This window comes from Macaca thibetana, chromosome 2 (assembly GCF_024542745.1).
Source record: "Macaca thibetana thibetana isolate TM-01 chromosome 2, ASM2454274v1, whole genome shotgun sequence".
NCBI lineage: Eukaryota > Metazoa > Chordata > Mammalia > Primates > Cercopithecidae > Macaca > Macaca thibetana.
Window position 1 is genome coordinate 134,380,733 of NC_065579.1, and position 24,144 is coordinate 134,404,876.

Sequence of the window (24,144 nt, forward strand, 5' to 3'; positions counted from 1 at the left end):
ATTCTGTGGTGGTAAACCAGGCACCGCCTCCCTACATTACCTGTCCTTTCAGAGCTAAGAATGTGTTATTTTGAATTGTTCACAAAGAGTGACTCTGAATCTGCTTCAGTGCGCATTTTACAAACCAGTGAGCCTCGTCAAAGGAGTGAGTTGAGCTGAGGAATTAAAGAATACAGGTACAGTGCCGGGCATAGTGGCTCATGCCTGTAATCCCAACATTTTGGGTGGACAAGGAGGGCGGATCACCTGAGGTCAGGAGTTTGAGACCAGCCTGACCAACATGGAGAAACCCTGTCTTTACTAAAAATACAAAATTAGCTGGACGTGGTGGCCTATGCCTGTGATCACAGCTACTCGGGAGGCTGAGGCAGGAGAATCGCTTGAACCCAGGAGGCGGACATTGCGGTGAGCCGAAATCACGCCATTGCACTCCAGCCTGGGCAACAAGAGTGAAATTCCATCTCAAAAAAAATAATAATAAAAATAAAGAATACAGGTATAAGAGAGTACCCAAGACTTCAGATGTCATCTCACCTCATTCCCTTATTTTCTTGATGAGGATACCAAAGGAGCCCAGAAGGTTCTTAGGCATTGCCAGGGCGGGAGCTCCTGATCATCCAGTCAGAGGGGTGTGTGTGTGTGTGTGTGTGTGTGTGTGTGTATTCATTTGCTTTGTTATGCCTCTGTACTGTTTGCCTTTCATGGTTGATTGACTGTTTACATTCTTGCTCTTTTTTAAAAAAAAAGCTTAAAGTTTCAGAAGTCAAGTCACATCATATACTTAAATGGTATGGAGGATACATTCATTGTCATTTTATACAACTGAGCATAGTAGAGACTTGGCATTTCTAAAATCCAAGATAAGATTATTTTGGTTAAGCCAAAGTTTTAGTTTAAACAAAGTATGTAAAATTTGATTACATATGGACTAAGGTTCATTAAGTGACATCGAAACCAGTATGGTTTAAACTGCTTGATTCCAGCCTTTTACGCATTTTTTATTTTGAAGTTGGCAGTTGGAACCACTCTTCAGAAAGCCCTTCCCCTGTGAATGAATTTGAAATTGAACTGTTTTTTTTTTTTTTCTTGGAAGATATAATAAGTTAAAAAGAAGCATGAGAAGCCAGTAGTACATTCTCAAGTGCTTTTACCAGGATGGATCTACTTAAGTTTTAATGTACTCAGAATTACAGGAAAAATTCAGCATAGCTGCATTTTTTTTTTGAGGGGGCAGGGGGATTTGCATCTTTTAAACTAGTCAGTGTTTTCTTTTGATTACGTAACTTCCTACAAACCTTTAATGCATTTGAGAATCAACTTGTTGAATAGATTTGAATTTTACTAAGTTTGGTTATAGCAATCATAAAGGTTTAAAAACCCTTTATGTGCAAAACGTATCAAAAAATGCAGATACGTTAGAGAGCTTCTCTTTCTTAAATAGTAATTGTGAGAATTCTTGCTCTCTGTGGAAAAAAATTTTTGAATTAAAAAATAAAAGCTGCATGAATGATTAATGGACAAGAAACCTGGTGATATTGTTTAAAACAGCTATGAAAGAATACCACTCAGAGTCAAAGTGCCAGAAAACACAAAAACCGCTCCATTACTTAGAGGGTTTTTTGTTGTTGTTGTTGTTGTTGTTGTTTGTTTTAGATTTTCTGATTCAAACCAGCAGAATCGAGCAATGATAGCTTAAATGTGGATGACTTTGGTCTTAATCTTCACTGTTATTTACCTCTTTGGTTGTTTGTTATGAGTTGATCTGAGAAACTGGGTGTTACCAATTTACAAGAGAGTTTCTTAAAATGTATCTGAAACAAACTATTAATGGGCATTCTGTGGTGGTAAGCCAGGCAGCGCCTCCCTACACTACCTGTCCTTTCAGAGCTAAGAATGTGTTATTTTGAATTGTTCACAAAGAGTGACTCTGAATCTGCTTCAGTGCACACTTTACAAACCAGTGAGCCTCGTCAAAGGAGTGAGTTCAATCTGAGGGAAAAAAGTTCTTGTTAGGTTTTTAGTAAAATTATGGTTAGTGGTGTCACTTTTTCTATTATTGCCAAGAATGGTTGGTTAGGATTGCTATTCTAAGTATTATTTAACGATGCCTCTCCTCTTGAAGTTTCCCCTCCCAAGAGATTCTGAATACTAAATGCGATTCTCTTACATTCTTATTCCAAGGAGAACTAATGTAAGAACTTAAACAAATTTTTGCTTCATAATGCAAAAGAGCAAATACTGAGAAGGGCTAACTTTCTTGAAAATGTGACTGGCTTCCTATAGGACAGCGACCATTTGTTGTTGCTAGGAATACAAGAAGTGCTTGAAAATTCAGATCACATTAGCATGTTACAGCATTTGGCATTTTTCATGCAAGAGGGTTACCTTGCTGAAATTTACTGCTTAAGGACAGAAGGCGTAACACAATATTAGAATAACTGCCCAAAGTTGGAAAATGGAATATTAAATGACCCGTACTGCATCTGTGTTCCTTATACTGTGCTGGGACCACAAAAGAAGACTAAGTCAACATCTGCCCTCTAGATCCAGGATCTAGCAAGAAAGACAATGAAGTAGACCTTTAGCAATCTGATACAGTATGAATGACTTGAGGCATGAATAGTTTCATGGAGCACAAAGAAGTAGGTAGGTAGTGGTCCTGTGTGAGGTTTGCAGTGAGGAAGGAGTTTAGCTTCTATAATCTTACAAGCAGGTGACTTCTGAGCTGGCAGAGAAATGCAGTAGGGGGCTTCCCAGGAAGGAATCAGCATGAGCAACGGCATGAAAATGCATGGCATGCTCAAGGAATGGCAGTATGTTCTGGTTAATTCCGTTCCTTCTTTCAGCCAACACGTATGAAACACCTGTTTGCCAGGTGCAGCATTAGGTACTGGGGCTACAAAGATGAATAGATCCCATTCTCTGCCTTCAAGAACTAAAAGTCTAGAGTGGGAAACAAGTAAACAGATAAATTATAATTAAACATGGTGAGTATGTAACCGAGCTATGAACACATTGCTCTGGGAATGAAGAAAAGGGAGCGATTTGTTCAATCTGATTTTTGGGAGAAGATTAATTACCACAGAAGTCCTCTCAGAGGTGGTAATGCAGGAGCTTGGTTTCAAAGCTTGAGTAAGAGGCCCGGTGAAATAGAGAGGAACAGAGCATTAGGGATCAACTCTAAGAATCTGAATGATATCTATACATTGATATTAAATCAACATAATTGTATTCAAGGGATGCTTTGGTTTCATTTCTTAGTATTTAAGGCTCAACATTCTGAACATGACTGATTTTATAGGGCTGTAGAAAGTAATTGTGATTACTAGAGTTTGCTAGCTGTTTAGAATCTGAGTAACCAAGACCTTACTGTAACATGAAAGCAGCTTTTCAAAGACTATTAATATGTGTTATAAACCAGAAATGTGGCATTTGTGTGCTGTCAATGAACTTTCCTTCCTGTGCCAGCCTTTAATCATTTAGAGGCCATACTGGTAGATTAAAATTTGCCCATTTCTACTGTATGCCTCATGTTTTCATGAACAATCTTTCAGATGTTTGGCTGTATCTGACTTGTAAAGGTACATTATTCTTTGCTTCTTATTTAGATGAGTCAAAAGGAGGAATGCTGAAATTCAAGCTAGTTTCTACATTTGTATAGATGTGAAGAACAGCATTACTGTAACTGTTTATCCTCAGCTACATGGGAATTTTGAGGTTTGGTTTGGGGTTTTTTTTTTTTTTTTTGAGACAGAGTCTCCCTGTGTTGCCCAGGCTGGAGTACAGTGGCACGATCTCGGCTCACTGCAGCCTCCACCTCCCAGGTTTAAGTGATTCTCCTGCTTCAGGCCACCGAGTAGCTAGGATTACAGGCATGTACCACCATGCCTGGCTAATTTTTGTATTTTTAGTAGAGACGGGGTTTCGCCATGTTGGCCAGTCCGGTCTCAAACTCCTGGCCTCAAGTGATCTGCCTCCCAAAGTGCTGGGATTACAGGAGTGAGCCACCGTGCCCAGCCATTTTGAGGATTTTTAAATGTACTATAAATGAGACATCTCACACTACTCAAAATAGATGTTTCAATATTAGAATTTTGAATATAGTTACCATAGATTTTTTTAATCAAAGAGTCAATTTTGTTTCAGATGTCCAGAGAGACTATTATCTGACAAAAATGCTAAGGATAGAGTTTGGTCATGATATTTGTTTTGATATAGGTAACAGTAACAGACAATAATGATGCCTTATAACAAGACATATAGATAGTACGTGTGAATGTGTAGGTGGGGTAGGTAAGTAGGTAGAATTGAACTAATAAAACCAGAAATTATGTGAGAATATGCACTAAGAGGCTAGGGAAACCTAAGCGGCCAGAATTGTTGGCCTCAGTTTCTTACAGATTTAGTCCTTCGGGGTTTTGAGGGATTTTTTTTTTTTTCTGTTTTGGTTCCCTTATAATTGTAATTGGATGGTGACTGCTACTAAAAGACCAAACACCTTAGCAGTTGCCCAGTTCCTTCTCATTTAGCAGTCATTTAAATGGCAGTGATGTTGACTTAAATGACAGCCATTCTGTCTAAAAGGCCATGGTTAATCAAAACAGGATCAGTCAAATGTGTGTGCCTACTATATGCTCGGTTGCAGAGAATCTTCTCCAAGAGCTTCCCTCATTTGAGAAAAATAATATATGTACACAAATTACTGTTTTTAAAAAAAAAAGTGTTCAAGTATATACTCAAAGTTATCTTGTCCAATTTTATCCAGTTTTGGAGATTATCAGTGAAAAACTTCTTCTAGAGCAGTGGTTCTCAAAGTGTAGTCCCCAGACCGGCAACATCTACATCATCTGGGAAATCGTTAGAAATGCAGATTCATGGGACCTACCCCAGACCTACTGAGTCAGAAACTCTGTTTCTGATCTGTGTTTTAACAAACCTTCTGGGTGATTCTGGTGCATGCTGAAGTTTGAGAACCATTCTTCTAGGGAAACAGAAAAGAACATTAGATGTATAGTTGGTACTTAAAATTATCAGGAATATGACTACCTGAGCAAAGAATTGGCTGCTAACCCACGTCAGTGGGGAGCCTGGAGCCTTAAGGTTAGGGAGGGAGGGTGGGTGATGGGATCACTTAAAAAGACAAATGAATAGGGCTGCTACCTGAGATATCAGGCCGCGGCTGTGGAAGTGAAAAGGAAGCCAGGCCACCAAATAAAGACTCCTTTGCTTTAAAGTTTAAGAGAAAGACTAACCGACAAATTGAAAAGTCAAGGAGAGCTGATTTAACAAACAGGGATGAAAATATGCATACTAAAAGGTCATCTCAAATACAAGTAGTTATTTAAAGCAAAATTACAGGGGGAAAGAGTCTTAATGGCCAACTTTGACATTCAACTTTGAGTTGAAAGATCTCAGCAGCTTTAAATATAAGCTTTGAGTAAAGTATCCTTCAATAAGGGTTGAGCACACCAAGATTTCTTTTTTTTTTCTTTCCCCAAGACAAGATCTCAGATGCCCAGGCTGGAATGCAGTGGCATCATCGCTGCTCACTGCAACCTCTGCCTCCCAGGATCAAGCAGTCCTCCCACTTAGCTTCCCAAGTAGCTGGGACTACAGGCACATGCCACCATGCCTAGCTAATTTTTTTTTCCTTTGATAGAGACAGGGTTTTGCTATGTTGCCCAGGCTGGTCTCGAACTCCTGGGCTCAAGCAGTCTGCCCATCTCAGCCTCCTCAAGTGGTGGCATTACAGGCATGAGCCCACTGCACTCGGCTGAGCACACCAAGATTTCTAAATGACTTTGAACACTTGAGATTATCCAAATTTAGCTAAGTTGTATTGGATTCCCTCTCAAGGTTACCTGCCAAGGGAAGGGTTGTGGGAGAAAAATCTGAGCTAAACATCTGAACTATCAGGCAGTAAGATGAATGAATTACTGGCATTTTAACCTAATTGTGAATTTATTTCATGTGTCATATTAGGTTCTCCTTCCTGAGCTGAATCTGTGGATACAGTGTAGTGTGTAACACTTCCTTTAAAGATGTCACTCACCTAAGGAAACTTCAGGGGCTAGCTGGAATTTCCTAATCCATTTCTTCATTAAAAGCTTTATTGAAAGCTACCTTTTGGAAATACTAAGTCCTTGTAAATCTTCCCATCTAAATTATAACAGAGAAAGCATTTCCACAGGAGCCTAAAAACAGTATTTTGATTTGAGAGGATAATGCTAGTTTTGAAGAAGAAAAAATAACCATATTAAAACTGAACCTAGGTAAATTAGTCTTATTTTATGTTCTCTCCAGATATTTTGTACCAAAAATTAGTTCAAGTGAAAAGTGAGATTAAGGCATCTACTATGTGACAGATGCTGTGCTGAGAAATTTACATATAACCTCGCAATTCTCCACCAATGAGCTAGGAATTATCATCCTGATTGTATGGATGAAAAAACAGACTTTGATAAGTTAAATGACAAAACCATAAGAAAGTAGGTCTGATTCCAGAGTCTTTATTCTTTTTACCCTAATTCTTCTACAATTTTAGGAAGCTGAAAACATAGGAGTAGGACCTTAACCCACTTGTAGACAACAATTTTTTCTAATATATATTTCGTACAGCCTTTTTATCTCAGTTGACTTGAATGCTCAGCCTTAAATCCAAAACTAAGACTAACTACTGGGTTAAGGAAAATCTTAATACAGAGGCAGAAGTATGTATGCCATCAAATACCTAAAACAGGTCTAGAGACCCATCAACATGAGAATATATTTAGTTCAGCAACCAAATGAACAGAATCAGCTTCTTGTTTGGGGTTTTGAAAGCACTTTTTCATTTGAACTAGTCTTAGGCAATGATCTCACCTGACCTTAAGCAAGCCTCAGTGTCTACTGGGTGGCAGGAAATAGATAACATGAATGGCCACAGCATTATTTACAGCATTTAATCATTCTGGACCTCAAAGAGATTTGAGAACATTTCTCATTTTCCTAGTTGTGGTAGGTAATTTTTTTTTTCTCTAACCAACTACTCAAGAATCATTGAAGAGAAAAATCAGGACCCACTGAAAGAGTGTGGACATAAGCCCTCCCTCTCAAACCTAGGATTGTAAACACTGCTTTTCTTGATAGTATGGCGTGTTGTTACTGTCGTACAAAGCCACCATTTTCCGATGAGTCTTCAAATCATTTGGAAATGGATTTGGGAAACAAGAAAGAATCCTGTGCTTTTATTGTTTTTTGTTTCTTTATGAAACAAGTAGCAAGCAATACTTCTGAACGTTACACTGCATGACTAGGTCACAGAATTTCCCATTCTGCCTAAGAAGATGCTCTTTTTGAAGTGCTGTGTGTTTGATATAGCGATGGTACACTATTTGTAGAAAGTGGGTTTCAGTATAAACCATAACCACAGAGGTAAATCTATGGTTCAGTATGCGATTTGACGTACAGGAAGTATCTGGGTCTAATGATGAAACTTTTTAACTTTCCAGATGACAGAACAAAGGAAGCAGAAACAAAGAATTGGTCTTCTAGGACATCCTCCTCACATGAATGTCAACCCACAACAACCAGCCTAAGCAAATGAAAAAAAGGAATTGTATTTACCTTTTATAATTATTATTAGTGTGGGTATGGCTAATGAGTTCTGATTCACCCACGAAGGTTACATTTATGCTGAATACATTTGTAAATACTCAGTTTTATACCGTATGTATATGATTGCTACTCTAAAGGTTTGGATATATGTATTGTAATTAGAATTGTTGGCATGATGACATTTCATTTGTGCCAAAAATATTAAAAATGCCTTTTTTGGAAGGACTAATAGAAAGCACCTGATTTGCACTTGAACCAGATTATAGATTTAAAAGTATATGACATGTATTTTGTATTTAAAACTAGAATAGCCAGTATTTATGTTTTTTATAAAACTGTGCAATACGAATTATGCAATCACAATAAATTTGTAGCTCCCGAGTGTCCTAAAGGGAGTGCACATCTTTGAAGCTGGTGTGTTAATACTATGTAATAAATGGTTAATTATCAAATGATGCTGCTGCCAAAATTATATTAATAGTGAGTTTCAGGCCCCTGGGCATTTTGTACCATGTAATTATCCTATGGTGATGCTGTTTCTCGTTGTTAGTGGCAGTAGTGCCTCCGTCTCCTAGTGATAATGCTCCAAGTCTATGAACTGTTAAATCAGCATTCATTTTAAGAAAAGCAACTTTAGTTTCAAAGATACTTTTAAGCTTCTAAATTGATCATTTAAACTATTTCTTTAAATAAGAGAGCCAAATTAGAGGCTCATACTTTAGCTTGTGAAGAAGATAATGAATTTTTTAAAGGGAACTTTTTATGCAATGTTCAGGATAAATGCATACTGCTGGCCAATCAGTGTCATCTCCTGGGTAAATTTTGATGTCACATTATAAAGGTATGCATAATTGATGGTTTCTAGATTATCTAGTCCAAACAATAGTTTATTTTTTTCTTCATTTGAACCAACATGCTACAGTAGCTAAGAAGTATTAAAACTATATACATCCATATAAAGATGAAATACGAACTATCTCATTAGAAGTCATAGTTGAACACAGACATATTATTCTTCTGAAAGAGCCACATTTTATTTGTCACATGATTTCTTTTCTTGATGGATGAAAAGTATGAAAGGAAACTTTTATATCTGTTGCCTAGTTTTGTACATGGATCTCATTTTACAAGAGAATCTCTCTGCAAAAAAAAAGTTTAAAAATGCATTGAAAGCAGAGTTCTGAAATGAGTAAAGTTTGTAAATGCATATATAAAAATATTTAATAAATGATGCAGAATATACAGTGACTGGCTGGTGGCTTTCATTTGGCATTTGTGACTTAACTGCTATTCCAATTATATACTTTCTTTAGGATCAGTTTGAAGTACAATCGGTTTGATTACCAGGTTAATTCAGAAAATGTTTACCTGATTATTAAAAAAAAAACTTGTTGTTATGACAACTCTGAGGAGAATTATTAGAACAAACATTGGGGAGTATTTAGTACAACATTCATTCATTCTTCGGGATCAGTGACTGCCAGCCAGGCTGTTGGGAGCATCCTACTAAATCTTTTGTCTCTTCTGCTTTCACTGGGGGATCTTTTATTTGCTGTATGCAATGTGGAAGTATCGGGAACAGCTGAAATTTGTTTTAGTTCATGCCCAGTGGTCAGGGTCCTTCAGCAGTGTGTAAAATGTTTTTACAGAGCCACCTCGCCTGTCCAAACGTAGTAAAACCTGTTCCCTCCTCAAATCAGTGCTTGCTCTGGCTGCTTTTTTTGACACTCATTTTCTCTCTGCTTTGGTAAATAATACCACCCAATGTTGGGAACTGGGTCAGGATTAAATTCCAGTTAAATGGCTAGTTTTGTAATTAATGCTTCTACTTTATAAATTTGATAACTTAAAAACAAATTAATTTTTTCCAGTCAGTGCAACCTGTCTCCACAAAATTTTTCCATCGTAAGGCAAGCCTAAGAGAGATACCTACTTTTATCTGTAAGCAAAATGGCAATCTATGCTAACCCCCACAACCCACGCGTTAGCTAGCAAGGACTTGCTTTTCCCCTGGGCTTTCTCTTTGATCTCTCACACTGCCCAGCGCAATGTGGCAGTGTGTGTGGTTTGTCTCCCAAGTCCCATCCAGTTCATTGGAAAGTTCTGCATTGACATGTTTTTTTTTGCAGCTTTTACAGGTTTGTCATGTTCCGTTTGAATCCTGTCACTTAAGATATAAATCTTCATTCAGTGTGCCAGCTTCAGCAGAAAATAAATGAAATTGGAATGCCACTCCACCCTCCATGTAGTAGATCCTACCCTTGCAGTTTGGGTGTGAACACTAAAGCTAGTACAATTGAAACATGCAATTTGAAGTTAAAACTCCGGTGGCCTTTGATGTGTAATTGTAATTCTGCCTGCTTCCTTCACATTGTGACTTTCCGACACCTCTATTTTAAGATCAAGGTCCAAGTCACCTTCAAAGTTACCTACCCAGATGAAGAATTAGTGTTATCAGGGTGAAAGTACACTAATATGCGAGAAAGCCAATGTTATTTAATTAAACCATTTTATTTAATATTAAAAGTTTGCTGTAGCACCAATTCAAGTTTCAAGCATTTGCAAATTTCCCTAACTAATCCATTTGTTAAAAGGTCTGGGAAATTCCATTCCACTTTTCTAACATTTATGGGATCTTACCCTTTCCATGCCCCCTAAAATTGTGTAGTGATTACCCTGTTTCTCTCTACAAATAAAGCTTCCACTCTGTTGTCGTCCTAAAAGTCTAAATGATATTCCATCCTGTTCAGTTTTCTCCTAGAGCTGTATTTATCTGTATTTACCCTGCCCCCAACATACAAAATATGACTTTAATCTCATTCTTTAAAAATTTGAAACTATTCACTTAGTTTGCTTTCAAGTTCATATTCCTAATCCATTGTTCTTCATTCAGCCAATTTTTTTTTTATTTGGTTGTATTTTCAAGCAATCATGGAAATGGATTGCTTGACTTTGCTCCTGCAAAACGTGCTCTTTCACTGTGTTTCACTGAGTACTTCCTAATATAAATTATAAAGCAAGCATACTTCATCTATGGATGCTAATCAACAACTCAATCTTTGCAGCAGCAAACTACACAAAGCTGTTTGGCTCCCAAGTCCCAGCCAGTTCACTGGAAAGTTCTGCACTGACATGCCATGTACTAGTGGGAAATTATTAAGATATCCAGAGTAAATTAAGGAAATAACCTGTTAAAAACTCAATTGTAGATCTCTGTATACTTCTACTATAGACGGCTTGGATAAAGCGTTAATGGGCAGCGGCCTGAAAGTTTCTGAAAGTTATTTTAAGGCTGACAATGAGAACCTTAGACTGACTTTTGAGCAGCATGGAGGGAAATGTGCTCCTTCAAAACTATTAGGAGCATAACTACATACTTAGAGAAGTAGAGTTGGGTTTTTGCCAAAATAATTTTTTTTAACAGATTTTGGTAACATACGTGTTTGTTAGAAGACAAATTATATGACAGTAAAAGTCACCTTTACATAAGACAGAATATAGTAACAAAGGACCCTTATTGAAGGCTCTTGAGACACTATATAGCAGAAGTGAAACTTATTTTAAATAAGATAAGAAATTGAGCCCTAAAGAAGTAAAGTAACTTGCCCAAGGACTCAGCTCCAGAATAAACAAAGATCTCCTGACTAAGCAAAATATAGAGAGCTCTTCCCACTTGCTATCTCCCTTCCAGAATGGGGATATCAGTAACGAGTTTCCCATAACAGTTCTGCGTTTACACAAAGCGCTCATGCAGAACTTTATTTGGTCCTACATGTGGAACAGTACAGATTGATTTGTTTTTTCTTTTCAAATCTCTTTCATGAGATGATGGATCTACACATTAGAAAGTATTGACTCTGAATATTTTGTCAAGACCGAAAACTTTGTGGCAAAGATAAGCAGCGAGTGAGCTCCTAAAGTCTTTATCTTTCACAACTACAAATCTCGTGTATATAGCTCTTATATAACTGCATTTTTCAAAGGGAGAATCCATCCTCGGCCCAATCAAGGTGGCTTCTTCCTAGGGAGAATATGCAGGTGCACACTGGTGTCCTCTCCTACCACAGAAGTCAATGTTCATCGGCAAACTCTGCCTTGGTCTTGTTCCTTACACTAATAATTTAACAATCAACTAGAATGTTGGAAAACCCCCATAAAGATTTCAATTTTACAGAAAGTACCCAAAATTCCACTAGTTTTGCATCACAAAGTAGTGGTTGAAGTAAAGTTTTGAGTAAAACGCCATGTGTGTGGTTTTTGTGGGTGGTTGCAGCTCAGAACAACGTTTAGGCCTCATCAATTATCTGACAGGAGAGAGTATGATGGCAATTTATAATAAGATGATTATAGTTATCATAAACATTTTTCCATCTCTGGTATCATATGCCACATTAAGCAACTCTTACAACCTAGAAGCCAATTCAGAAGCATAACAAGCCTTCAGGTCTGGAACCAAAAAACTCTACCAAAATCAAGAAAATAAAAAGCTGTCTACCTGGTGGGTTTTTATATTTGGTCAACTCAGACAATGCTGTGGAGTCTCCAGCTGCTTGTATTTTAAACACATTTGGTAAAACAAATCTCTAGCTTAGTAGGGCGCGACATTAAAAAAAAAAATTACAAAAGGAACATCTTAAAATACTTTAAGGTCATGACAAACCAGTGTGAAAGAGAATCCTAACACCTAGAGGCGAAACTGCATCATCCACCCAGCTTGGAGAGAAAAAAGAAAGCCAAAAACCACTATAGAGTAAGAATGCAGAGTTTGAGAAAACCCCTAAGGTAAATTCTGAACAACAACACAAAGAATCCAACAACATAAGAAGTGCATACTGTATGCAAGAACCACTAATGGAAAGAGTTTGCCAGCACATTTATAATGACCTCACCACAGATGGTTAGGCCCAGGTAAATGGAACTTTAGACAATCCAGGAATTTAAACTATTTACTCCTGAGCATAAGTCACATACTTACCACCTATGGTATCTCATAAAGTCCTATGAGAAGCTTTTTGTAAAAGTTCTCTGCAGAAAAACAATTAAGGTTTGGTATAAAACTGGGACAAGGAGACCTGAACCACACAAGGCTTAGGTACCAGGTCTATGGCAGAGTCCACATGGCAACATGGTGGAATGGAAAGAACATGGGCCTTGAGGTGGATAAGAATTCTAATACCATTTCTGTCACTGAAATGTTATAACTTTGAGCAAGTTACTAATGATTTTAATGTACAGTTCCCCCTTCTCAAGAGTAGAGATGCTACCACATACTTCTTTGGGCAGTAATGGGCATCAAGAAAGATAATCTGTACCAAGTTTGGCATACACCTCATACGTTACTTCCCATTCCTTTGCAACATAACCATTTCCTTTTTCTCATCCCTATCCACAATCTCAGCTAACTATTGCATGACCAAAAGCTTCTTTCTGTTCCCACTAAATGGGTCTGATGTTATTACTGTGGGATCCTAAATCTACATGTCTTAACATGACATATTTGGGCCACATCCAGTCATTTAAAAAATGTTTATCTTTATGTCCAAATTATGTTTTAACTATCAGTTTGAACCGAATAAATTCATAAAGAAACCTCTCATACAGCTTATGACTTCCAGATAACTATTACATTTTTTAGCAGTGCCGGATTCAAATCTGACTTCTCTTTTCAAAATATTCAGTTTGAACCAAATAAATTCATAAAGAAACCTCTCATACAGCTTATGACTTCCAGATAACTATTACATTTTTTAGCAGTGCCGGATTCAAATCTGACTTCTTTTTTAAAAATAAATCTTGGGCCAGGCACAATGGCTCATGCCTGTAATCCCAACTCTTTGGGAGGCCGAAGTGGGTGGATCACCTGAGATCAGGAGTTCGAGACCAGCCTGGCTAACAATGACGAAACTCCGTCTCTACTAAAATACAAAAATTAGCTAGGTGTGGTGGCGCACACCTTTAGTCCCAGCTACTCAGGAGGCTGAGAAAGGAGAATCCCTTGAACTCAGGAGGCAGAGGTTGCAGTGAGCCAAGATTGTACCCCTACACTCCTGCCTAGGTGACAGAGTGAGATTCCATGTCTAAATAAATAAAATAAATCTCTACAGCAAAAATGTTTTATCTTAGGAATGACAATGTATTTCCTTAGTTTCTGAAGTGTCTTCACTTATATTCTTATTTAAACCTCCCAACCTTATCAAGTAGATATTATCCCTGACATCTGAATGGTCATAAGTTGTACTATCTTAATTTAACGTTCAAATACAAATTCTATACCACGTCTCACATACCTACAGAAGACCCAGAGCCTCCTTAATAATTTCTTTCTGAGAGGGATCCTGAGAAGGAGCAGAGACCCCACCTTGGGGGCCCATGAGCCCCTCCGCAACCCAAGCATGAAAATAAAGGAAAATCTTGAATTCCTCCAAGGGCAATTCCAGGCACCTAGCTAGCCCTGAGAAGTAAATAAGCAACTTGTTAACCAATGAAGTAATATAACAGCAGGCTCGGCACAGTGGCTCATGATTTGGGAAGCTGAGACAGGCAGACTGCTTGAGCCCAGGAGTTCAAGACCAATCTGGGCAACATGGCAAAACGCCATCTCTACAAAAAATACAAAAATTAGCCAGGCATGGTGGCACACACCTGTAGTCCCAGCTAGTCAGGAGGCTGAAGTAGGAGGATCTCCCGAGCCCAGGGAGGTCGAGGCTGCAGTGAGCCAAGATCACACCACTGCACTCCAGCCTGGGCAACAGAGTGAGACACTGTCTCAAAAATAAAATAAAATAAAGTAATAGTAGCTTAAAACAATCGCCAAGGAAGTTAGAGTCATGAGATGTTTGGTCCCCTAAAGAAACTATAGATAGTATCTTAACATATGTCCTGAAGTTGTTTTTCAAAAGCTCAGACCACTACCAAAGGAACAATGCTGTCAGCTGTCAGGTAAACCTCAGGTAATGGGGAACTGAAGACAGAACTCTGACCACTGTTCTTTGTTCTAACTTTCTTCTTGAAGGGCCTGGAGGAAGTTATTGCCCACAGGCCAGAGCTAACATTCTTTTCTGCTGACCTCAAATTTTTCGACAAAGGTTCACCTCCTTAAACAATTGCACATTAGAAAATCTCTGAATCCACCTATGATCTATGGGCTCCACCCTTCCACTCCAGCTCCACTTTGAGATATCCCACCTTTTTAGGTTAAACCAATATGTAGCCTCATGTATTGATTTATGACTGCCTGTAACCTCTGCCACACTGCCTTTAAAAACCCTTACCTGTGTAAGCCATCTGGGAGTTGAGGTCTTAAGCATGAGCTCCCTGACCCTCCTTGCTTGGTGCCCTGCAATAAATGCCTCACTTTCTCTCCCTGCAATCCCGATGTCAGTGTTTGGCTTTGCTGCTCTGTGTGAGCAGACCCAAGTTCAGTAAGTAACCATTCTAAGGAGGGTGCTTACACCTTCTTCATGATCCCTTGTCACTGTTTCATCCTAAATCCTGATTCCAACCCAAGTATCGGTTCCTTCTCATCATCTCCCCTCTCTTTATTTCACTAGTGTGGACACAGCTCTCTCTCCTTCCTGTCCCCAAAGCACCATTATCATCTGGGCTTTGTGAAGAACAGATCTTTAGTGGAAGAAGATTACAATAAGGAATAGGAAACAACTTAAAATTGAGAATCAGCCATTAAAGCTCCCTCCCCCTTCCTTCTCACTTATGGGAGGAGCAACTTCTCTTCTCAGCCTGTCGGCAGGCAGGCATCTACTTTTTCTTTCTCACTTGCCTAAACAAACAAAAGCGAAACAAAACAATAACAGCAAAAACAAATCTTCCTTCCAGCCTCAACTGAAAACCAAAAATTCTTGTTTCTTTACTATGCAGAGCAATTTTAGCCCTCAGTTCCCAGTCGTTCCTCTCTAGATTAGGCCTTTACCTTGGCCTAAAAACAAAAAAGGGCTATAATTCTGTCGTCCTTAGCTTCCACTTGCAGGGCAAACTGGCTTCTAAAATAGCATTTTTTTTTTTTCCTGATACATCCCTATTTTACAGAACAAGAAATTTCTTTAGAAAGTTGAAGTGATTTGGGCCGGGCGCAGTGGTTTGTGCCTATAATCCCAGCACTCTGGGAGGCCGAGGCGGGTGGATCACCTGAGGTTAGGAGTTCGAGACCAGCCTGACCAACATGGAGAAAACCTGTCTCTACTAAAAATACAAAATCAGCCAGGATTACAGGATTACACGCCTGTAATCCCAGCTACTCGGGAGGCTGAGGCAGGAGAATTGCTTGAACCCAGGGGGCGGAGGTTGCGGTAAGCCGAGATCACACCATTGCACTCCAGCCTGGGCAACAAGAGCGAAATTCCATCTCAAAAAAAAAAAAAAAGAAAACAAAAGAAAAAAAAAAAAAAAGAAGTTGAAGTGATTTGACCAAACCAGAACATTAGACCTTGGGATTCAATGCCAGATCATCTGACCTCATGTAGATTCTTCAGTATCCCAGTGGGAGGTGTCATCCAGCTATGTTCCTGTGTCTGCACCTCTACCTCCCCACCTTGGGGGAGATATGTAAAATATCAGAGTTCTAAGAGATGCAAAGAAAAGTCAGAGTTCTTAAAGGCAAAAGCTGCAAGTAGTTCATTTCTGTATTGTTAGTACCTAGCACAATTCCCCCCAAACAAAGAGGGTCAATGCCTTTGAGAGGTAAAAAAAGATTATTTTTGAACCCTCACTTAATCTGCTTGATAGTTTTGGAGCCAAGGGCAAGGAGGAGTCTTTCATTAAGGAAGGAATATCTGGCAGTGGCCCAAAAAGAAGGTGCCTTCTTTTTGGATTAATACTTGGTAGCAGGATTTCTGGATTTTTAAGTAAGTATGTTTATTTTTTTTTTAACTTCAGTTGTTTTTCAAAGTGGTTGTACTGTACTCTACCCATGTCACTGATGACAACTGAACATCAGGCAGTCACGACTCTTTTTGCTGCTGACCATTCAATCCTGTAAACTAACCATTAATCATAATGCCTCTGGCTCCAGTAACCCTGCTTCACAACATTCTCCATTTTGGTCCCTCTAACCAGTGGATCCCAATCCTTCTCTTCCTCCTCCTTTCAATTCTTATAACAAAGCTGTGATTTAGCATGGTCTCTATGAATGTGTAAATTCAGACCCACATATACTTTCATACTCCTCTCTCCACCCAACTCCCTTATGTAACAATGCTAAAAGATAATCCCTCAACGATCCAGGTAGTATTATGGCAGTTCTCAGATTATACCTGAAGAGACAGCATATTTAAGTAGCCTAAAGAAATTATGGCCATTTTGGATAACGAATAATTATAGTTCATTTATACATAAACCATATATAAATCACTTGAGTTAGATTCTCCCAACCAGATTTAACAAATTTTAGTATTTCTGCTAATCCTAGAAATTTCATAATAGGCTAAAGGACTTGGGGATGGGTGGAAGTCTTTCATAGCTCTTTTTGTACCATTCCATAGTATTTTAAACTGGAACTCTGACATGCTTTGGATCTGTGTCCCCACCCAAATTTCAAGTAGAACTGTAATCCCCAGTGTTGAAGGTGGGGCCTTGTGGGAGGTGACTGGATCATGGGGGCGGAGTTCTCATGAATGGTTTAGCACCATCCCCCCTTGATACTGTATAGTGAGTGAGTTCCCATGAGATCTGGTTGTTTATAAGTGTGTAGCACCTCCCGTACCCTGTCTTCCTTCTGCTCCAGCCATGTGAAGTGCTGCCCCACTGTTTTCCTTCCGCCATGATTGTAAGTTTCCTGAGGCTTCCCCAGAAGCAGAGCAGATGGAACCATGCTTCCTGTACAGACTACAGAACCAAGAGCCAAGTTAACCTTTTTTTCTATAAATTACCCAGTCTCAGATATTTCTTTATAGCAATGTGAGAATGGACTAATATAAACTCTCATAATTATGGGTAGAGTACCGTACAATCACTTTGAAAAACAACTGAAGTTAAAAAAATAAATAAACACACTTACTAAAAAATCCAGAAATCCTACTACCAAGTATTAATCCAAAAGAAATGAAAATATATGTCTATACAAAAACCTGTATGCAAATTATAAACAGCTTTATTAATACCACCTCAAACTGGTAACACACCAAATGTCCATCAACTAATAAATGAGTAAACAAATGGTGGTACAAACATACAATGGCGATTGTGTGCAGGTGGCCCACAGCCCACACACCCAGGACTGCTAATGTTTGGGTTGACTCACGGTACCTTTACCCTTTTTAGCACATTCAGTGTGCACACTTTTTGAACTAAGTATTTCACAGAGTTAGGCAGGAGGGCAAGAGTCAAAAACCTGCTCACTAGAGAGCCAGGTAATGCTGGCAGTGAAACTTGAAATGATTTGTGCTCCTGATTTAAATAAAAATAATCAGTTGCCTGTGTTTTAGAACTTACAAATGCAACAGTCCTGTAGGTATGCTGCACTAGTTTCCCACTGTTGCTGTAACAAATTACCAAAAACTTAAAGGCTTAAAACAACAACACAAATTTATTATTTTACATACAGTTCTGCTTGTCCATGTTCCTTCTGAAGGTACTAGGGAATAATCCATTTTCTTGCCTTTTTCAGGTTCAAGAGGCTGCCTCCATTCCTTGGCTTGTGGCCTGACCCCATCTTCAAAGAGAGGAATGGCCAGTTGAGTCTTTCACACATTGCATCATTCTGACTCTGACTCTTCTGCCTTCCTCTTTCATTTATTAGGACGCTTGTGATTCCATTGGTCCAACCTGCATAATCCAGGAAATCTCCCCATCTCAAAATACTTAATCACATTGACAATCTCCCTTTTGCCATGTAAGGCAACATATTCACAGGGTTTGGGGATGAGGACATGAACATCTTTAAGGGGGCCGCTATTCTGCCTACCACATTTGCTTAGGCAAAATCTAGACAGGTTAAAGACAAGAAAAACAAATCGCATATTTCTTTTCAACTGACGGATTTGAATACAATTAGGAAGGTCACATTTTCTCATGGTCCAAACAGGCTGAACAAGTTAGTTCATTAACATGATCGTATAGACTGATAAAGCTATAAATGATTGCCCAAGAGCTGCTGCTTCCTTTTACGTTCACTATTGCTATTCTTGGATAACCAGAAACAACTATAAAAAGATGTTTGCTTTTTTAGACACACACACACATACACACACACACATGCACCCCCGATTAGAGACTTTCTTCCTCAGGTTTTATTTGCCAGGATTTGCACTTTAAAAGTAACATCCAGTGAGGTACAAAGAAAATAAAAGTAGATCATAAACTTCTCAACCAGATAACCTTTACTGATTTTTAAAAAATGGATGCATACCTGTATAAGGTTAGAAAAGTTGTAAGTTACTAACGTAATAGAGTCGAAAAAAGAAAAAAAGATTAGAAAAATTAAATAATATGCCATCTATATTTCTTTGGTGAAGTGTCTGTACAAATTTTTTGCCCACTTTTTACTTTCTTTTGTTATTAAAATGTTTAGGACTTCTCAGACTATGAATATGTTATTAAAGTTAAAATTTTGAAACTTGTGCTTTTTATATTCTGGTTGCCAGTTCTGTACTAAATATATGTTTTGCAATATTTTTTTCCCTCGTCTGTGACTTGTCATTTTCTTAGCAAAGGCTGTCTTTTTTTTTTTTTGAGATGAGTCTCCCTGTGTTGCCCAGGCTGGTCTCAAACTCTTGGGCTCAAGCAATCCTCCCACCTTGGCCTCCCAAAGTGCTGGGAGTACACGTATGAGCCACCACACCTGGTCAGCAGAGCTTTTTGAAGAACGAAAAGTTTTAATTTTGATGAAACCCAATTTATTAATTATTCTGTTTCTATGGTTCATACTTCCTCCTATGAAATCTTTGCCTAAGATTCCAGATTTTTTCCTGTTTTTTTCTAGAACAGCATTGTATAATATAACTTTCTGTTATGGTAGAAATGTTCTATAATCTGTGCTAACCAATACACTGGGTATAGCTAGCCAGATGTGACTTCTGAGAACTTGATATGTTGCTGCAACAATTGAGGAGTTGAATTTTTAAATTTTATTTTGTTTTAATTAGTTTAAATGTAAATAGCCACATGTGGTCACCATCATGGGCCAGGAAGTTCTAGCAGTGTTATAGTTTTAGGTTTTACATTTTGGTCTAGGATACATTTTTACTTAACTTTTATAGATGTACGAGGTATCTGTCAAGGTTATTTTTTTAAAATATGGACTCCTAATTCCTCCAGCACCATTCTGTGTGAAGACTATCCTTTCTCCAATGAGTTACTTGGCACCTTAGTCAAAAATATCAATTGACCATGTTGGTGTGGGTCTATTTCTGGACTCTATGCTGTTCTATGGACCTATATGTCTATCCCTTCATCAACTGAACATATAGTCAACTGATATTTAAAAAGAGTGACAAGAATAAACAATGGGGAAAGGGTAGTCTCTTTAACAAATGGTATTGGGGAAACTGGATAGTCACATGCAAAAGAATTAACTGGACACCTCTCTTGTACCACACACAAAAATCAACTCACCAACCTGGGCAATATAGCAAGACTCCATCTCTACAAAAAAAAAAAATAATAACTATTGAGCACAGGAGTTTGAGGCTGCCGTAGGCTATAACTGCACCACTGTACTCTAGCCTGGATGACAGAGTGAGACACTGTCTCAAAAAAAAGAAAAAATAAAGAAAAAAACAATTCAAAATGGATTAAAGACTTAAATGTAATACCTGAAACTATAAAACTTCTAGAATACAGGAAACCTTCATGGCATTGGTCATGGCAATGATTTCTTGAATATGGCGCCAAAAACACAGGCAACAAATGCAAAAATAGACAAGTAGTACTGCATCAAACCAAAACGCTTCTGTACACCAAAGAAAACAATCACACAGTGAAAAGGCAACCTACAGAATGGGGGAAAATATTTGTAAACCAAAAAATCTGATAAGAGGTTAATATTCAAAATATATAAGGAGCTCCTACAATTCAACAGCAAAAGAACCAACCAAACGAAAATAACATAATTTTAAAATGAGCAAAAGCAGGTGCAGTGGTTCATGCTGATAATCCCAGCACTCTGGGAGGCCAAAGCAGGAAGATTATTTGAGCCCAGGAGTTCCAGACTAGCCTGGGCAACACAGCAAAACTCAGTCTCTACAAAAAAAAAATACAAAAATTAGGCGCAGGAGCACACACCTGTAGTCCCAGCTACTTGGGAGGCTGACACGGGAGGGTCACTTGAGCCCAGGAGGTCAAGGCTGCAGTAAGCTGTGACTGTGCCACTGCACAACAGGCTAGGTGACAGAACAAGACCCTGTCTCAAAAAATAAAAACTTTAAAAAAAATTTAACGGGCAAAAGACTTGAATATACATTTTTCCAAAGAATTCATACAAATAGGCAACAGGTGTATGAAAAGATGCTCAACGTTGCTAATCATCATAGAAATACAAATCAAAACCACATGAGATATCACCTCACACCTGTTAGGATAGCTATTATTTAAAAGCAACACCAACAATAACAACAAAACCCAGGAAATAACAAGTGTTGGTGAAGATGCAGAGAAATGAGAGCGTTTGTGCACTGTTGGTGGAAATGTAAAATGATATAGCTGCTATGGAGCATAGCATGGAGGTTCCTAAAAAATTAAAAATAGAGCTACCATATGATCTAGCAATCTCATTTCTGGATATTTATCTGAAAGAATTAAAACAAGATATCTGCATTCCCATGTTAACTGTAGCACTGTTCACAACAGCCAAGAGATAGAAACAACCTTAATGTCCACTGGTGGATGAATAAAGAAAAGGTGGTGTGCGTACATAATGGAATATCATTCAGCCATAAAAAGGAAGAAAGTCCTGTCACATGCTACAACATGGATGAACCTTGAGGACATTATGGTAAGTGAAATAAGCTAGTCACAGAAGGACAAATATTGCATGATTCTTCTTACATGAATTACATAAAATAGTCAAACTCATGGAAGCAGAAAGTAGAATAGAGGTTGCCAAGGGCTGCAGGTAGGGGAAAAACGGGAGTTGCTATTCAGTGGGTATAAAGTTTCAGTCACACAAGATGAAAAACTTGTAGAGATCTGCTGTACAACTTTGTGCTCATAGTTAACAATACTGTACACTTAAAAATTTGTTAAGAGGGTAGAGCTCACTTTTTTTAACCATAAAATTTTTAAAATCATTTTGTCTTGATTTCTGTAACTTTATAGCTAGTCTTGAAATCAGGTAGTGTGGATGATCCAATGTTTTCTTTTTCAAAATTGTTTTGGCTATTCTAGGTTCTTTACTTCTCTATATAAATTTTAGAAATAGCCTGTCAATTTCCACAAAGATGACTGCTGAGATTGTGACTGTATTTGCATTATATCTATCGATTTAGGAAGACTGACATTTTGACAATATTGAGAATCCTAATCCATAAATTCAATATATCTTACCACTAGTTTAGGTCTTGATTTCTCTCATTAATGTATGTCAGTTTTTGGCATGCAAATCTTATACATGTTCTGTTAGATTTATTCCTAGGTATTTGTAAATTGGATGCTATTGTAAATATACTTTAAAAAGTTTTCAAGTTCAAAATGTTTGCTGTTAGTATAAAAAAGTATGGTTCATTTTCATATATCGACCTTGTATCCTGTGGGCTTGCTAAACTCACCTACTAGATCCAGTAGCTTTTTTTTTTTTTTTTTTGAGACAGAGTTTCGCTCTGTTTCCCAGGCTGGAGTGCAGTGGCACAATCTCAGCTCACTGCAAGCTCCACCTCCTGGGTTCATGCCATTCTCCTGCCTCAGTCTCCCGAGTAGCTGGGACTACAGGCGCCTGCGACCAAACCCAGCTAATTTTTTGTATTTTTATTAGAGACGGGGTTTCACCATGTTAGCCAGGATGTTCTCCATCTCCTGACCTCGTGATCTGCCTGCCTCAGACTCCCAAAGTGCTGGGATTACAGGCATGAGCCACCATGCCCAGCTAGATCCAGTAGCTTTTTGTAAATTTTTTGGATGTTCTTCATAGACAATCACGGTATCTACAAATGAAGGCATTTTTGTTTTTTCCTTTCCAATCTGTATGCCTACTTCTTTTTCTTGCCTTATTACACTATCTAGGACCTCCTGGACAATATTGAATAGGAGTGAAGAATGCCAACATTCTTGCTTTGTTCTGATCTTAGGGGGAAAGGATTTTATATTTATGAAGTATGATGTTAGGTGTTTTCATAAATCCACTTTATCAGGTAGAGGAAATTTCCTTCTATTCCTTGTTTTCTGAAAGTTTTATCAGGAACAAATGACAGATTTTTGTAAAATGTTTTTTCTGTATCTATTGAGATAATCATATGACTTTTTCCTTCTTTAGTCTGTTGATATGGTAAATTGCATTGATCGATTTATGAATATTGAACCAACTTTGCATTCTTGCAGTAAGGCTCATTTGGTCATGATGTATTTTCTAATCTTTTTATATACTAGATTTTATTTGTTAATATTTTGTTTAACATTTTTATGTCTATATTCATGAGGGATGCTGGCTTGTAGTTTTCCTATAAATTCTTTGCCTGGTTTTGATATCAGGTAATGCGGGTCACATAAAACTGAAAAGTTTTCTCTCCTTTTCCTTTCGTTTTTCCAAGACAGGGTCTCACTCTGCCACCCAGGCCAGAGTGCAGTGGTACAATCATAGCTTGCTGCAGCCTCTATCTCCTGGGCTCAAGTGATCTTCCTGCCTCAGCCTGCTGAGTAGCTGGGACTACAAGCATGCACCACCACACCCAGCTACTTTTTCTTTTATTTTTAGTAGAGATGAAGTCTCACTATATATTGCCCAGGCCGGTCTCAAACTCCAGAGCTCAAGTGATTCTCCTGCCTTGGGCTCTCAAAAGGCTGGAATTACAGGTGTGAGCCACCATGCCCAGCTTTCCTCCCTTTTTCTATGTCTGGAAAAAGTCTGTATAAAAATGGTATTACTTCTTCCTTAAATGTTGTAGGATTTGCAATGAAGCCATCAGATTTTTACTGTGGGAAAGTTTTTACATTGCCTAGTAACTCTTAGGTAAGCTTTGATAGTCTATCAAGAAATGTGTCCATTTGATTTATCAAATTTATTGACATAAAATTGTTTATGATATTCTCTTATTTTAATGTCTGTAGGATCTACAGTGATAGCACCTTTTTCATTCTTGATATTAAAACTTATGTCTTCTCCCCTTTTCCATCTGATAAGTCTGAGTAGAGGTTTATTAATTTTTGTCTTTCAAATACCAGCTTTTGGTTTTAGAATCTTTTTTAAAATTTCGCTTCTGCTCTTTAATATTTCCTAGTTTCTACTTGTTTGGGATTTAATTTGCTCTTCTATTCTAAACTTTTTAAGGTGGAGACTTACATCATTGATTGGAGGCCTTTTTTGTTTTATAATATAAGCATGTAATGCTACATATTACCTTTTAAGCACTGCTTTAGCTTAGTTTCATACATTTTGATGTGTTATATTTT

At 38.1% G+C, this 24,144-nt stretch overlaps 1 protein-coding gene and 1 long non-coding RNA gene across 11 annotated transcripts in view; one reads left to right on the top strand and one right to left on the bottom strand.

Annotated features, from left to right (window-relative positions):
- ITPR1 (inositol 1,4,5-trisphosphate receptor type 1) overlaps positions 1-8,838 on the top strand; it is a 354,798-nt gene extending 345,960 nt beyond the window's left edge. For all 10 annotated transcript variants that reach the window (XM_050778574.1, XM_050778575.1, XM_050778582.1 and 7 more), the window contains one exon: positions 7,491-8,838. In XM_050778574.1, the coding sequence (XP_050634531.1) occupies positions 7,491-7,577 (87 nt within the window). In that variant the 3' untranslated portion in view covers positions 7,578-8,838. The remainder of the gene's footprint in view (positions 1-7,490) is intronic.
- The window catches only part of LOC126947661 (uncharacterized), a 54,505-nt gene that overhangs the window by 24,357 nt on the left and 6,004 nt on the right, over positions 1-24,144 (bottom strand). The window lies entirely within an intron of this gene.